Source organism: Ammospiza nelsoni, chromosome Z (assembly GCF_027579445.1).
Source record: "Ammospiza nelsoni isolate bAmmNel1 chromosome Z, bAmmNel1.pri, whole genome shotgun sequence".
Taxonomy (NCBI): Eukaryota; Metazoa; Chordata; class Aves; order Passeriformes; family Passerellidae; genus Ammospiza; species Ammospiza nelsoni.
The window spans coordinates 71,130,851-71,146,966 of record NC_080669.1 but is presented as its reverse complement, the minus strand read 5'-3'; the positions used below and the strand labels follow the sequence as shown (position 1 = coordinate 71,146,966).

General features: G+C 38.4%; 1 protein-coding gene across 2 annotated transcripts in view; it reads left to right on the top strand.

The window, feature by feature from the left end:
- RORB (RAR related orphan receptor B) overlaps positions 1-16,116 on the top strand; it is a 128,003-nt gene that overhangs the window by 83,413 nt on the left and 28,474 nt on the right. The window contains exons 1-2 of one of the 2 annotated variants that reach the window (XM_059492353.1): positions 3,735-3,774; positions 12,674-12,759. In XM_059492353.1, coding sequence (XP_059348336.1) covers positions 3,735-3,774; positions 12,674-12,759 — 126 coding nt within the window. Of the gene's footprint in view, positions 1-3,734; positions 3,775-12,673; positions 12,760-16,116 lie in introns of those variants that run through there. The other variant, XM_059492354.1, reaches the window with a different exon arrangement.

Here is a 16,116-nt window from a genome sequence, read left to right as displayed (position 1 = left end):
AAATAATACCCAGTCAGTTTTTGAATTTTAATATATTTGTCTTTCAGGAAAATGCTATTAGTTTTGTGGGAGTTTTTTACTGTACTCTGATAATCAGTTTCTGTGTAAAAGTTTCAATAGTTTATTTTCTTTCTAAATTACTGGGATAAATTGTTTACATTCCTCATTTCTGTAGTTCATTCTGTGATTGTGAATGTTATAAGATGCTATTAATTGCTCAGCAAATTAGACCAATGAGAGAATTAATTCATTTAGAAATAAGTGAAAGTGGTGTCAAATTCCTTCCTTTCTTAATGTGCTAGTTTAAAACACAGCAGGAAAATAATACCCACTGAAGCTACTCTATTTCCTCCACCCTCTTCTAGAAACTCCACCTCATTTCTCTATAGACCCTTACCTCAAAAATCTTTATCATACAAAAAAAGAAATCTCTTTCCTTTTGAACACGTTCGGGTAATATTTTGTCATGAATGTGCAAATATGACTTTTCTATGCTCATTGCAGGAATGCTGAACTAGATGACCTTTGAAGATCCCTTCCAACCCAAACTATTCTATGATTCTATGATCTCTTTGTGTTCAAACAGTTAAAAAGAACGCTAGGTGCATGGGGATGCCTTTTATTGAGATTGTCTGTTGCTTCAGGCTATTAGGCCAGCTCATTGGGCAGCTTCATGGTCAAAAGGGAGCTTTTAATGTATGGATTTCAGAGCTTGCTGTAGCCTGTGCTGTAGATGAGTGGAGTATTCATTTTGTATTTGTTTGGCTCTTGAAATCATTTTTCAACATAGGATTTTTCCAGCTGAGAGTCGGTGGGGCACACTTCTAGAAATACAAACTGAAAATTACCTTGTATCATCATATTTCTGTAAGAGTTAAAATACTTCCATTTTCTTCTTGAAATCAGGTCTCATTTCAAAAAGTAAATATTGCATAGATTTCCTCATCTAAGTTCTGCCGGCTCTTTGTTAGGATCCAGCTGGTAAGAGATGCCTCTGACTGAATTAAGGTGCAAACAAGACCAAAATCAATAGTACAGGTTTTATTTAATTGTTAATGTGAGGTGGAGACAGCAATAGGAATAGGAGGAAGAGGGAGAAGACAAAGAGTGAGAGATTCAGCAAGAGATACCACTGCATGGATTCCTCTGGCATCCTGCTTGTTCTTCTTCACTGGTTTGCTCAGTCCTGGGGGTCCCAAAGTGTTCTTCTGGAGGTACCCCATTTCCAGGTCCAGGTTCCCACTATCCATGAGGCATAGATGCTGTTCCCACAACTTGGAATGGCACGTCTGTAAGCAGCTGTTTGCTTTCTCACCGTTTGCCATGATGGGAATTTTTGCCTGGATAGGTTACCCAGATCTGCCTCACCAGGCCTGGCATCTTCCTGTTGCTTCCACCTGCACTCTTCCTACTGTGTCTGCACTGTGGAATTTGCCCAATGTGCTAATTGCAAACCTTCACCTCCATTTAGGTCTGGTATTAATGCCTCCCTATTTGCCATCTGTGCTTTCCTTGCGTTCCTGTTGTGGTGGCTTATTTTACAAGAGCTTCCTGTTTTCCCAGAGTTAGAGGCAGTTCAGTGTGCTCCTGAAGTCTCGAAGATCCCACCCTGATCCCTGCAGAGGCAGCACATATCCAGCAGGACATGCAGTGAGATTTATTGGGCTGCCAGTCAATGGCAGTTCTGGAATTGAAACCTGGTGTGTCTGGAGCCATTGCTCAGTACCAGTTTGATACTAAATCATGCATCAGAAGGATACACATTATTTGGCAGCAATCTGTTATTTCTTTCTGACTCATGCAGAACTAATTTTCAGTTACACAAATTACAGAGGGAAAAGAGGGGGAAAAAACCCACTTAAATATTGTTCATTTCTTTTGGCCATTTCTTTGATCTGTGTTTTTTATCTGAGAGGAAAGCGGTGTGTCTAATGGGAAACTCTAATATTTTATGAAACAGTGAGACTTAAAGATCTTCTTAGGCAATCAGTACTTCAGCAGAATGAAACACTGTTGCAACAGAAGGAAAATTATACACCAATTATTTACCCAGTCAGGAAAAGTTATGCTCCATAACATCAAAGAGCTGCAATTAATGAAATAATAGAGAGTGAACTGTTTTTTACCAAGCCAGAAAATGTTTATTCATCAAAATTCCACAGGCCAAGAGTTGGAGACTGTATTTAAGATTATAAACCCAGAGCAACACATGTATGTGACTATATGTGGCTGATTCTAGGAACAGACATGAAAAAAATAGCTGTGTAATGCTTATGCAAATTTAAATGAGTTGTTGCAAGTAATTAACTCATCCTTACTATCCTTCAAATAATGTTTTCTGTACTATTGGGACAATATTTCTTCAGCCTGACTATTTTCAGCTCATGTATTTGTTTGTTTTCTGTACTTTTCCCAATCTCCAATAATACTGCCTATTTGCACAAACTTCAGAACTCTCCCCTAATATTTCCTCTTGCATATGTTTCTTTATTTGAAAATCTTTCAGCTGTTTTATTTAAACTAAGCAAGCATTCAAAGCAAAGATGGCTTGAGATGGCAACTTTGATTTTTTTTTCCCAGTAGTATGTATGATTAGCAGTCTTCCGTATGTATCAGGCCAACTGAATCTTGAAAATTAAGTTCTCTCTGTTTTATCTTTGGCCTGAATTCCACGGAAATTGATATGCAGGGTTAGCAATACAGAACTGTTAGAATCTTCTTACTTATTCCAACAACTTCTTTATGCAAAAGGTTAGGGCACAAGAAAATGGATTAAAAAGGAAAGGTTACCTGGAAGTGGGCTAACAGTGCCACAGAAAAGCCTGGGAATATGTAATGGGGATGGGAAGAGGAATTCTTTCAAAGCACAGGAAGTCCACAAAGACTCAAAAGGGAAAAATTAATTAGTAGGAGGCAGTGCATGTAATGTAATAGTTGTCTTGTAGAAATGCTCTTTTCTCACATGCTGTTTTGCTGTGTTTCATTCTTGACAGAAAGCCCGTGTAACTCTTGCTTTGTGTCCGGCTGCACCGCACTGGGGGCAGAGCAGCCGCTGTGTGCCTTTGCACGTGCAGCCCATGAAACGGGGTGCAGTGGTGAACATTATAGAAGGCATGGGGGAAAATTGTAATAGTGCCAGGCTCTGCGCAGCTCTGTTAGAGATTCACACTGAGAGCTTACCCCTGAGTTTCCCTTTTCTGTACAACCTAAGGGCGCCTGGGATTCAAGAGGGGCAACTCAGACAGGTCTGTCACATGGCATCTAAAAACACAAACTTACTTTTTAACTCTGGCTGAAAGTGGGCAAGATGTAGGCTCATGACGTTTCACAACATGGGGATTTTATCTATAATAATTTGGCATCTTACATCTGCCACTCTAATCCTCCATACCTTTTTACATATCTGAAACAAAAACTGATGACAAAGGAAAGCTGGGATTTATTCAGAATTTCAAGGGGAAAAAATTTTAAAATTATTGGAATTAAATAGGAAATGCATACATGAATAGAGTATCAAAAAGAAATATTTTTTTCATTACTTAGTGCCTCCAGAAGCCTTCTTCCCTTCTTTAATGACATGGAACAGTCTGTGCCTTATTACTTCTTCCGTTTAATCTTGTTAATGCAGTCTGTTAAGACTCCACTTTTGCAACAGCACAGGTGTAACTCTAAGTAAGTAGGCTAGTAGGGAGACTACTGTTCTGCTCCTGGAAGTCTTATTTATTTACAACAAAATGTGTGATATTCAAACCAATATAAAACTTAATGCAACTGGTGAGTTGAAATATTTTTATTCTTCACTTCATTAACATTGTGGGGCATTACAGTGAAAAATAAAGAGGGAGATATTAAACATATTTTACAAGTCTACCCTTGAGACAACTGTACTTGGAATTTTACTAAGATTAATTCTTCCTCCTGTCTTTAAAAGATGGCAGATTAAATTGGTAAGTAGACAGCTGGTAAGTACAACATTTTTTCAAACAGCAACAGATGCAAATCCAAGAATATCTCCAGCTGATTTAAATGCTTTTCAAAAGATGGAGCAAAGATTTAAATAGCAACGTGCAAAAGTGAAAATCCATAGTGATAATCAAAAATATAAGGAAATATGAAGAAGTTCAGGAAGTTTTAAGAAGGCAACATCAGAATGATTTCAGAGTATTTCAGGTTGAAATCACTATTATTTGGTTTTTATTGCTTCTGTAACTCATAATTTTGCCTTGTAGGAGTTATATTGTGTCTAAAGTAAGGCGTTGCAAGAAAAGTGGTGCAGGAAAGTGGATTGGAAATGTTTCCTTTGACTGTGATGGCAGCCACACAAAGCCCCAGATAGTTCAAGTTAGACCCTCGTTTTGCTGCAGTGCTCTAATCTAACAGTGCAGCAGTCCTCATTTCCCTTGAAGATTTTGCATGGTGTAGACGGGTGTAGGTTTGAGTGTTACTGGAAGTGTGGGAATTTGTGGGCGCTCCCATGAGTCTGGGCAGGTAAAGGGGGAGGAGGTGAGGGCTGCAAAGATTGTCGGTGTGCTGCAGCTGCGGTCCGGAGGCAAAGCGCTGCAGAAGAGGGTGCTGCTACAGACAGAGCTGAAAATAACCACTACACCCTCCTTCCCCTACGAGGTGAATGAGGTTTAAAGTGCGTTTCCATCCCACTCCAGTAAGCAGCAACGCCTGGCTGGGTGTGAGGAAAGATAAGGTTGTGTGTGACCCCACAGCCTGGAAAACAGGTCTGCACAGCATGTTCCTGCAGCATCTTCCTCTGTGTCGCTCAGCTTCGTAACTGCATAGCAGAGACCTGTGCGTGTCTGACACAAAAAACAGGCCCTGACTACTGCATGACCATTTCAGCCAGCTTCAACGTGCAAAATGGACTGAAAGTGTTTATCCTGGTATCTGAACTCTTCCTTTGCAGAGTTCATTAGTCCATTTATTCAGAAGGGAAAAGAATGCCGATGTGGATTGTTGTATTCAGGAAACAACAGGTCAGCAATACCTGGCACACTCTAAGTAGCTTTCTGAGTAAGGAGAAGTAGAGAGGGAAGATAATATATCCTGCTAAATGCCTGATATAAAATATTTTAATTGTTAAATGATTAACTTTTATTGTGAAATTATGACAAACATTTTGGCAGAGTAAATATTATGAAAATTATGACATTTTATTATGAAATTATGATAAACATTTTGGCAGAGTAAATACTAAGTATAATTCTTATAGGAAAGAACTTTGCTGTGCATTTTCTGTGTAGGCAGCTATTTTTTGGCCAAGTGCCAAACTTCCAGTTTTAGAGTATTGCATAGACAACATGGTCACCACTATTCAGTCATCCTGACCAGCTTATATAAACATTACCTAAAGCTCCTAGAGATTATTTGCAGAACATTGGATCTGATGAAGTCAAATATAGGATAGCTTGGGTAGTATAATATTTGGGATTAGCATAATAATCTCTTTAGGGAAGGTGTGCAGTATCAGCAGAACCATTGCTTGAGTCTGAGGGAAACAGAAACTATACCATCATAATTCAGCATATATTATATACTTAAATTTTTCTCTGTGAATAGGGCAAGTTTCTGAGCTCTTTAGGGGGCCCAGGATAAGGCCTCGATCATTTAGTTCAATAACTTTGATTTAACTCACATGTGGAGCCCAAATCATCAGTTTGGCAACAGTTTGTGTTGTGTAATGACTTGTGTTACTGTAGTACCATCCTTTGAAGTTACACGCATAATTTCTGTGAATTTGAATTACTGGGGAAAATGGTTTATGGATTAATACAGAGATGTTCACCTTGAGAGGCAATGAAAATGCTTCTATACAGATTTACAGAGTGCTGGGTGAGCCATCAGAGTTTACTGATCCTTTGGCACTTTCTGACCTCTGTGAGCACAGACTTTCAGGGATCACATTTTGAGCCACAGCTTCTGACAAGGCACCTGAGTTCTGTCTTTTGGGATCTGGACAAGGGGCTGTACTTGGTTTTAGCCATCACTGCCCAGCAGAGGATACAGGCAGTTCTGCTTCTCTTCTGCTGCCATCCTTGCCTGTGAACCATTCAAAAAAAATCTGGGAAAGCCCTGAACACTTGTGCTTGTTATGCACTTCTGCCACTCTGTTTTGTCCACATTAAAGAAACAAATGAGCTTCCAGGTAGCAATTTGTGTACCTTTGTCAGTTTCCTAATCTCTTAGGATTTCACTGAGGGCTGGGCTGACATTCATGGCAACAAAGTGTACAGTATTTTTCTGGAGTCCAGGAAATTGCATCACCAATCCTTTAATTACGCGGTGAAAATCCAGGGGTTTTGTTAATTTACAAATTTACAAATTTTTTACAAAAATACAAATTCTTTTAATTAATTGAAATAATTAGGTCTGCAGAAAATGAAAATTCTTGTGATCCAAAATATATCATTATCTCCAACATTATATCACTGCTCTTAAAATTGTTGCCTTTTTTTGCTCACAACTGGCTTTGCTTCACAGAGAAACATCCAGCCTTGCAGAGGCTTGAAGTCTTTGCTCCTATCTAAGTTATGGTAAAAAGCTAAAGGTCCAAAAGTGATTCTTTTAAAAAGAATATATCTCTTGCTCTAATGAAAGATATTACATCTATCTGAAAATCTCATCTCATCTGTAACCCTGGATCATCACAAATGTAACATTCATAAATTGTTAAATTATAGTGCTAGATCCACTGTACTTATTACACTTAGGAAAGGAAAGAAACAGTATTTGAACAAAACATTTTTTCTTACTTCAGTGCTTATTAGCACTTAAGGCTGTTATACTGTGCTCATTTTTTCTCCTTATAATTTCACCTTCTCTGGTGAATATAAAGGCAAGTATATAATTCTTTCCAGACTTGCCCCAAAATTACTGTGTAGCAGTAAGATACAAAAAGATGAGATAATATGAGCAGTTTTAAATTACCTCTAGCTGTGGAGCAGCCATAATCATTTGAACTCATATTCAGCTATTTCATACCATTTGACAGTGTTCAGTAGACATTACTATTGCCGTGGAACTCAGGAAGACATCTTCCAAAGTATGTATTTACAGTGCAGATATCAGCATATTTCTTCATATACAAAAAGGCTAATATACAGCACATAATTTTAAAACTTTTTATCACTCTACAATCATCATCACACGTATTTCTAAGGTTTGATCTTTTGTTTTAATAGATTTTAAATGCACACAATAAGGATGCAGAGAGTAACTACATAAAGACTTGCCATTTAAAAAAGTTTGAGTTTTAAAATGCTCTTTTTCAGTAGTCTTTGGAGTAGGCATGCAAAAGGCAGAATTGATCTGTAAGGGGAGCTGGTATACAATTCATCATGGTTTGATTTGGATTGGATTGGGTTGGGTTTTGTTTTGGAGTTCTTTTTGTTCATTTTTTCCCCACTGGAAAGTCATGAAAGAGGAAGGGCAAAAGAAAACATATTACCAAATAACCTTCCAAGTGATATTTGTTATAAACTAAAAGAACTTCAGCTAGGAGTGTGAGACAGTGAAAGAAATCAGGCATGGCTATTGCATGTACTTATTGGAAAAAACATTCATTTTTTCACTAATGTACCCGACTTCTATTTTGAGCAATGATCTATCAGATTTCTCAATATCCAAATTCTAGGGCTATTGCTTACTTTGATCTCAAGACACGTTTTTATAATTACGTACAGATGACATCTATTATCTGTGCCCAGTGCAACACTGAGATGCACAAGCGCTGCTGCTTCTTGAGATTTGTGCGCCTGTGCTCATGAGATGTACTGGCTTACTTGAGAGCCATCAGCTTTGCAGAGAGTCTCTGTTGCTATAACAAAGACCCACAGTCAGAGTTTAATGTATCTCTGCGCAAAAGTGTTGAGATTTTATGAAAACATTACTTTTCTGGGTTAACTGCACCATATCAGTTTCCTCTAATGGCTCATTTGGGTTATGATTGACAGCTAATGTATCTACACACTAATTAACATTATCTGGAATTAATTAACTTGCTGAGATAATGCTAACTATATAGGTCTCACTGCATGAGGTATGACAGAGGCTCTAAACATAAGTAGTTTCCTCAGCTGTATATTTTCAGATTATTAAATGCAAAGCACCTAACATCTTGCTGAGAAGCTAGAGAACATCTATTCCAGTAGCAAAGGGTATGCCAAGATCTCATTGCCAGCCTAACTTACCATGGAAACTTCCACTGACAGTTACATGCAAGGAAAAAAAGCATTTCCTACTTACAGAGGTCAGGATAAAAAAGGCAGAGTTGACAAGTAGATAAAAATGGTGAATGTACTTAATTTGAAATCAGTTAGGAATCAAAACATGGAAGTGAACTAGGCCAATCTACCAGCAATTTTCAAGGAACTCCAAAAAAAGGGTGATGGGAATTCTTGAAAGGTGAAGCAGTTGGGGTTTTTTCACTATCAGTTTTCTGATTAGCCTTGATGCTTCCAAGTGCAACCTTTCTTGGATCTACAAATTAGAGAAAGGACTTGCTTTTCAAAGTTTTTGCCTGGCATGCTTTATTAGCATCTTTTGATCAAGAACTAAATACTGAAACCTCAATTCTTTATTTCCCCTTAAACCAAAGCTACAGGTCTGTGAGATTATAGTCCTGTCTTTCTCAAGTGAAGTTCTTCAGGTATTAAACTGAAATGATATAAAATATGAACTTTGTTTTTCTTTGTTAGGCATCACATGCATGTGAGTGACAATCCCCACAAATACACCTCTGACACATTAACTGCCTTGTTGACTCTTACCTTCCTTTCAAGAGGAATTCAGAAAATGGTCTCCCATTACAGATTCACCCACATAACTTTTGAAACCCGATCATTTTCCTGCCTTTAGGATTTTTTTGTCTATGTGTAATATTCTGTTGGTGAAAAAAAGAAAACCCAGCAGTGTGCTTGTGATTTTTCTTGCTGCACATTTGAGCTAATGTTTTATTTAAGATGTTTCTAATTACTGATTTTTTTATATGTAACCGTTCATTTTAAATACGTGAGACAATTTTAGATTTACTTCCTTGATAGAATTCCACCCGACTTTCTGTTTTCATGAGAGACTGAATTAGATTCCAGGTTGTTATCCCATCATCGGTGGATGAGAATTACTAGTCATATAGAATTAATTAATTTCCATTGTGGCATTACATTTTCTAGACTGTCCCATAAAACTGGAGGCAGTTTCCTGTCCTAAAGAACTTTCAACTTCAGTATAGAATACAAGATTAATTATCTGTGGTACTGAGGAAGGATGCTACAGCTGGTGGTAGGGGGGAATCACTGTGCAGCATATATAGAAACATTATAAATGTTTTCTTAGACATAAGGGTGATAGTGGTTTTGCAGGCTTTTGTTGAGTGGTACATCTCAATGTGCTTACTGAAAAATTGGACAAGTGGGCTCAGATTGAGACTTGCTTGAAAAGAGGTGGGAGCCATTTTTCTTGCTCATAGTATCAGAGGAAAATGGGTGAGAAGGCAAGTGGAAACGCTTTCGAAGTGGAGCTAAGTAGTTTTGCTCTAATTCCTTCTTCAAGTTTATCACATTGGGATTTGTCAGTTCTGTTCCTGTGCTGGTGAAAGCTACCATTGTGGCAACTCCACAATTGTTTGTTCATTCAATTTTTGCCCTCAGTATTTAGGAAGTGGCACTTGGTCAATGCATTTTATATTTTTAAGGAGTTCAGAAGAAAGCTGCTTATTTTATAATAGCTGTAAGGAAAGTCAGATATACAGCTCGCTGAACTGTTTGTTGGCCTAATAGGTGAAGGGAGTAAGAAAAATAACATAAGATCATAGGTGGACAAATAAAACCAGAATGTGCAAAAAGTGTAGTGCCCTGTGCCAACTACTAATGCCAAGGCAGTGTGTTCAATCCCCATACAGGCCACTCACTTCAGAGTTGAACTTGAGGATTCTTGTGTGTCCCTTTCAACTCACAATATTCTGCCGTCTGTGACCTGTGATTTTATCTGCAAAAGAAACATGGTATGCTCTATGTTCATTACAGTATCTCAAGACTCTTCTGGGAATACAGTGGTTTCTTTTTTATCTGGCTTGTACAATCAAGATTTCTGTTAGGAATCCGGAAACTGTTCGGCTCTTTTATTAAAGAAATGTCGGGGACAGTAGCAAAATACACTTTTCCAAACTTATTCAAATGCCTTTCGTGTCCTAAGGAAGTCTTTTCTGTGAGTTCTCTTAACAAGAAATGGTTGTGATTTCCTAGACAAAACTGAATTTACTAATTTATAGAATGGTTATTTTCAAAAAAAGGTTTGAATTAACTGAAGAGTCACAAGTCTAAAATATTTTTTACGTATTAATTGAAACCCAAAGCCTTAGCATTTAGGGACTTGATCCACAAATACCATGAATGTAGAGCTTGTAATTGAGACTCATGCATGGAATTGTTGTTTGCTTACAGTAAAAAGTACTGTGCTAAATGCAATCAGTGTCTCAGGATAAATTCTTCTCTCTCTGTTCCTATCAGAGTTACAAATGGTATATGCAAATCACATTAAAAGTACCTTGATGTTTTTGTGGTGTTTTTTTTTCCTCTGTCTTGTCTTTTCCTGAAGATTTCTTTGTATTTTCATTGTAGTTCCTGCCTCTGACATTGACATATGTCAATGTAACATAAAGCAGCACATGGTCCCAGAGCTGAGACTTTCTCCATCTACATGACTCTCAGGCAGAGACCTGTGAGCAGTTACTCGAAGTAGCCTCACAAAGAGCAGCGCCCGGAGGCACATATTTAAGGGTTTTTTATCCTAGTGGGCTTAAGACGTAGGAGTTTTTGAGCAGGACCAACCTGGAAAAATTTCCAAAGAACTGCAAGTGCTTCTCTGTTAAGGAGTTCCCTCTGTTCCCTCTAGCATGGATTAGGAGCAGTTTTAAAACTGGTTTACTTGCCTGAACCTAAAATTATGCTAGATCAGAAAGAGTATGTCAGGAAAATGAGCTCACAGTGGCAAGCTAAACTCTCTTCAGCCGTCCGTAAGTTCCTCTTGCCTGGGTCCCTTGGAATATGCTGTCCCAAGGGAATAGTTACTTGACTTTACAAAGTGGAGGGCCTGCTAGTGTTCCGCTTGTGCAGTTTACGCCTTAAGCCTCCACATTAAATAGGAGGATAAAGGAGTAGGGTATGCAATGCACCTTTCGGTGGGAAGTGTGACAGTGGTGGCTCACTGGGACACAGTACTGAGTTTTGGTTGTTTAACTACAAGGTGGTGGGAGGAAGGAAGTAGCAGGAAGGAAACTTCTGGCTTCTGCTAAAAGACATAAATGATAATCATAAGTAGAAACAGGGCATAATCCAGGCTATATGATTATATTTTCACAGTATCCGCTGTGCAAGCATATTTAGTGCTTAGCTTACAATTGCATTCATTTTTATGCATCGTTTGTTTCCAGTTTTTTTAGTCTTTTCAACAGCCCACAAGTTTGAAATGGGATGCTCTTTTTAGGATTAGCATCTGGACAATAATCTTGTTTCTCTGTCTCAATCCATTTTAGAGTTAAACGTGTCTTGTTAAATGTACTAACAGCTACCTATCCTTGTGCTTGGGCTAGCTCTACTAAAAAAGCTTTTCTACTCAAGGATTTGATGGATGACTTGAGTTGCAGAGAACTGCTGCTGTTCCTGGCCTGGGCATGGAGAAACAGCATCTGCCAGGAGAAAATAAGTAGGAGGAGAATAGCAGGGAGGCATGCATCTTACACAGAAGAAAATGAAAGGGAGAGAACATAAGTTTAACATTTCTTCTCAGTTCGTCTGACTTAAATAAAGGCACAGTTTTTCCTTACATGTCTAATGTGTTCTTACAGCATCATCAAAGGAAAGACACAGGATTCAAAGTAATTGAGAGAATCAAATAGTTGCGTTAACAAAAAAAAAAATTTAAAAGACAATGAAATGTGTTTTCCTTCTCAGAATCAGATGACCACTATGTTTATAAGAGGATCTGAAGCACATCCATATGTAAACATTTTTCAGGCTGTACCTGACTCTCCCAGCACATAGCCACTGGCTACCTAAACTCCATCTGAGGGCCTTGCCTGCCAATGACCTAGGATTAAAGCAAGTAGTTTGAAGAGAGGAAGATGAAGCAAGCTTTTACCTGCCTGTCTCTGACAGTGGTATTGGTATCTTCATGTCTTGAACGTAATTTGAAGAAAGTGAAAACTTCATCATGTCTACTCTTCTTTAAAAAGGGCATCAAAATACACCCTGTATCTCTACCTCAGAAAAATGGAAAGTCACAAATATTTGAAGTATGTAGGAAAGGACAATCCAGATTGTTCTTTAGGCCCCCTAATGACTGTCATTAGCAATAATAATTTATAATAATTATAAAACTAACCAGTAAAAAAAAACCTTTAAAAAAGGAATATGAGAAAAAGCTTACTAATTGTGAGACATTTTAAACTGTTGAAGAGTTTTGTAGGATGTGGCAGAAACTACATAATGTGAAGCATTTAAAATTTTCCAAACAAAAGCATTCAGAAACAGACATACAATACAAAGCATTTTTGTATTGTTGGGGTTCGGCTGGTTATCTACTCTCTATTTCTAAAGATCTCATTTTGAGAAAAAAATAAATTAATCCAACTATATACTCAAAATATCTGCCTTGTTTTCTCTTTCAGCACAAATTGAAGTGATACCATGCAAAATTTGTGGTGATAAATCCTCTGGAATACACTATGGAGTCATCACATGTGAAGGCTGCAAGGTATGAGATTTTAATACAGCATAGTCATCATCATTTGCATTAGCCTCAGGCACCTCTGTACAGTGATACACTCTTACAAGCTTTCAAACAAGTGGTGCCAAAGGCTGTAAAGCCTACTGATGATAAAGATGCATTTCATGCCTAATTTTCCTAGTTGCTTTCCATTTTGTCAAATAGTCTTTAGAGCTACCTCCTTGTTTGAAACATGAATTAATTACATCTGGTGCAGTGTAAGTGCTGACACCAGTAGAGGCTGGCAACTGGAAGTCACACCTGTTCTGCCTTAAATCAGCTTTGAAGGAGGTGGATTTCTTATCTTGTTCCCTATACAACCCCTGTAGCATTACAGTTGGCATGTTACTTCTGGTCAGCCTTTTTTAAGAGCTTACAGGTGTGACCTGGGTCCTTTTTTATCTCCTTTCACACAATCTGCACACCAAATTGTAATCTCAAAAAGAAAGAATGCCTTACATTATGAGCAGTGTAAAAGGATTCTTTGTCTTCTTCCTTAAAGGCTTTAGTGCAGGAGCAGTTTCTGGGAATTGGAGGTTAAAAAAAGGGGTGGAGGGGGGGAAACGCAAAGACTTGCTGCTTAGACATATCAACATATTATTTCAGGCATTAGTTCAAATAACGCAAATCAGACCCAATCAGAGAGAAGAAAGGCTTCAATTTTAAAATTTGTCTGCAATTTTATTACCTAAGGAATTACATTATTACTCATGACAAACAAAAGTTTCATACCACATTTTGGTATTTCAGTTTTAATTGTAAATGGGAAATTGCAAAGGTAGAGAGGCAGTGTCTCTGATTTCTTGTACGTGGAACACAGAAGCTAGGACGTTTGAAAATGGGTGCCTATTGCAGTGTGAAATCACAAGTCTGTAGCTAATGCTTTACAAAGTATTAGAACAGCTGAAAAATCTGAAAATTTGGGTGCACCCATTTGCAAAAGAAATGCTTTACTGCCAGTACATTGAGAACCAATATACTGGTAAAGATCAAGGGGTTTTTTCAGGAACATTGACAATTGTAAACAGAACAATTTGCAGTGTGTCTTTGTCTTACTGTGGCACTGGACTAGAAATAACCATCTTCTTATGATGATCACATGTAACAGGATTAAACTAATTGATCTGATACTTCAAAATTGGCACAAAAGCTATGGAAGGGTATTACTTTAAGAAGAAAAAGAGCATCTTCTCTCAGTACTCAGAGCCCACAGACTGTCTAGGGGTATAGTCTTCCGTAGAAATAATGAGGGTTAATGCTAGCCCTTGTGTGTGCCTCAAGAGGAGATGATACCACTGTGCTCAGTAAGTTGACTGCTTATTGAGATAAAGAGATTCTCTTCCACTTTTAACTCCTATTGGGTTTGTGCCAGTTTTGCTGTATCAGATCAATTACTCTAATCTTGTTTTGTGAGCCTGTGTGAAAAAAAGGTGTCGGTTTTTCGTGTCAGTTCCACTGGGAGGCATCTCAGTCTGGCAGGGCTCCCTGTTAAGGTGGGCACTGTTTCTGGCAGTGCAGCTCTGCTGTCCATTTAAGTGCCCAGCACTTAAATAGCTATTCACTCAGCCTGCATACTCATCATTTCTGGCTCTTTTTGTCTCGGTTTGTTGGAAATCTGAAATGATTAGGAACAGAGGCCATGAGTGGAAGGAGGAGGGTGGAATCACTCCACAAGCATACACACAAGTTGAGCCATGCACCAGGCAGCCTGTTGGATACCGCATCCGAGAATTACAGTGCCAGTGGCGGTGCTGCAGACTTCCAGGAACAGAAAATCCTTTAACTCTGTGTTGCTGCATTAGCTATGCTGTGGCAGACCCATATTCTGAGTGCTTAAGGGTCGTCTGAAATACTGCTGTTGGTTTGTATGCATGCCTGCCTTATGCTGAATGTGCACGTGCAGTGGGCCTGCTGGACCCACTGAGTGAGTCTGCAGGTCTGACACTGTTCTTACAGAAAGGGTGAAACCTGGAAATAAGTTTGCATCACATCTATCTCTGCAGCTGCTTCTTCGCTAAGAAGCCTTTTATCATTTCATGTGCCTTCCCCCACAGCAAAGTACTTTCCACCACTGTTTTGTCATGAATTAGAAAGTAGTTCATTCAGCAATTTCCCTTCTCAGACTGGCTGTGGGTGGTGGCTGAAGGGATCTGTTCAAAGACTTGTTGTCCATGTTGAGAAATCTGTATTTGACTCTTTAGCTCCTCAGCTATGAAATACATCTTCCTTCACGCAAAATTGAATTATTCCAATGTAAAACAATGTAGCCAAATCTATATAAAGATAACATAAAAATAAAATGAAAGTATTACCTCAATTTTAAAAGACAACATTTAGATCTTATGCAGGAGAATGAGAACATAAAATTCTCCTCAGAAAAATTAATTACCCTCTGTAAATTAATTCTCTTATATAACCCTTGATACATAATATGGTCCTTTTTTCCTAAGGAGGGCAAAGAAGAAACAAATTCCTCTGAGATGAGATCAACCTTAAAGGGAACAAAAAGTACTGCAGGAGAAAGCACTGTCAATGCTAAATGGTTGAGTGTGGTTTTTTTAACATTACTGAATTAATTTTTTCTCTGAAATCCATAGATGCTGCTGAAATTTAAAACTGAAAACAGAAAACCTTCACAAGTCAAAACCAATACTGGCTATAAAGTTCAGCAAAGACATATGCAATTAGCATCTATTTAGTCTTAAATTAAAGGCAGTTTTACTATATCAGGAAAGTTTTGGTCAGCTAAGATCAGTTAAGTTTCCACCAGAATTTTTCTGAGAGTTCCCCAAAAGGACATCTATTTTCTGAAAAGTATGAGTCACAAAATTTATTTTATATTTTAGATACACTGTAATCACTGAGAGAACAAGCTCGACCCAGTTCAGGCGGGTCTCTGTGCTCGCAGTGGCAGTGATTTGGTGGAACCCCATGCCTGTCACTGCCACTGACACCACACCACCCTCATTCAGCTCGCCAGGACCTGAGACTGAATTCATGTACAAGCTGTAGCAAGTGAGCTGAGGCCTGTAGCACTGTCACCTTGTGACTTTGTCCATTGCTCAGTGTTAACATCCATCAACCTCTGCAGAGATGCCCTATTTTTTTCCTGATAAATGAAGTCAGCTCTTGCTTTCTGGCTTTATTCCAAGGTGTTTGCAAGCCACCCCAGAACGGCACAAGCACTTTGGTGTCACATTTGGTGACTGGTGTAACTGCAGTAATGATATTTCTGCTGTTTTACTACTCATAGCCAGTGGCCAGGCTATCCTTCAGCTTTCCCACCACAACCTGCACTGCTTGCATTTAAACATTTAAAGTTGCTAAACTGGTTAGGGGAGTTCT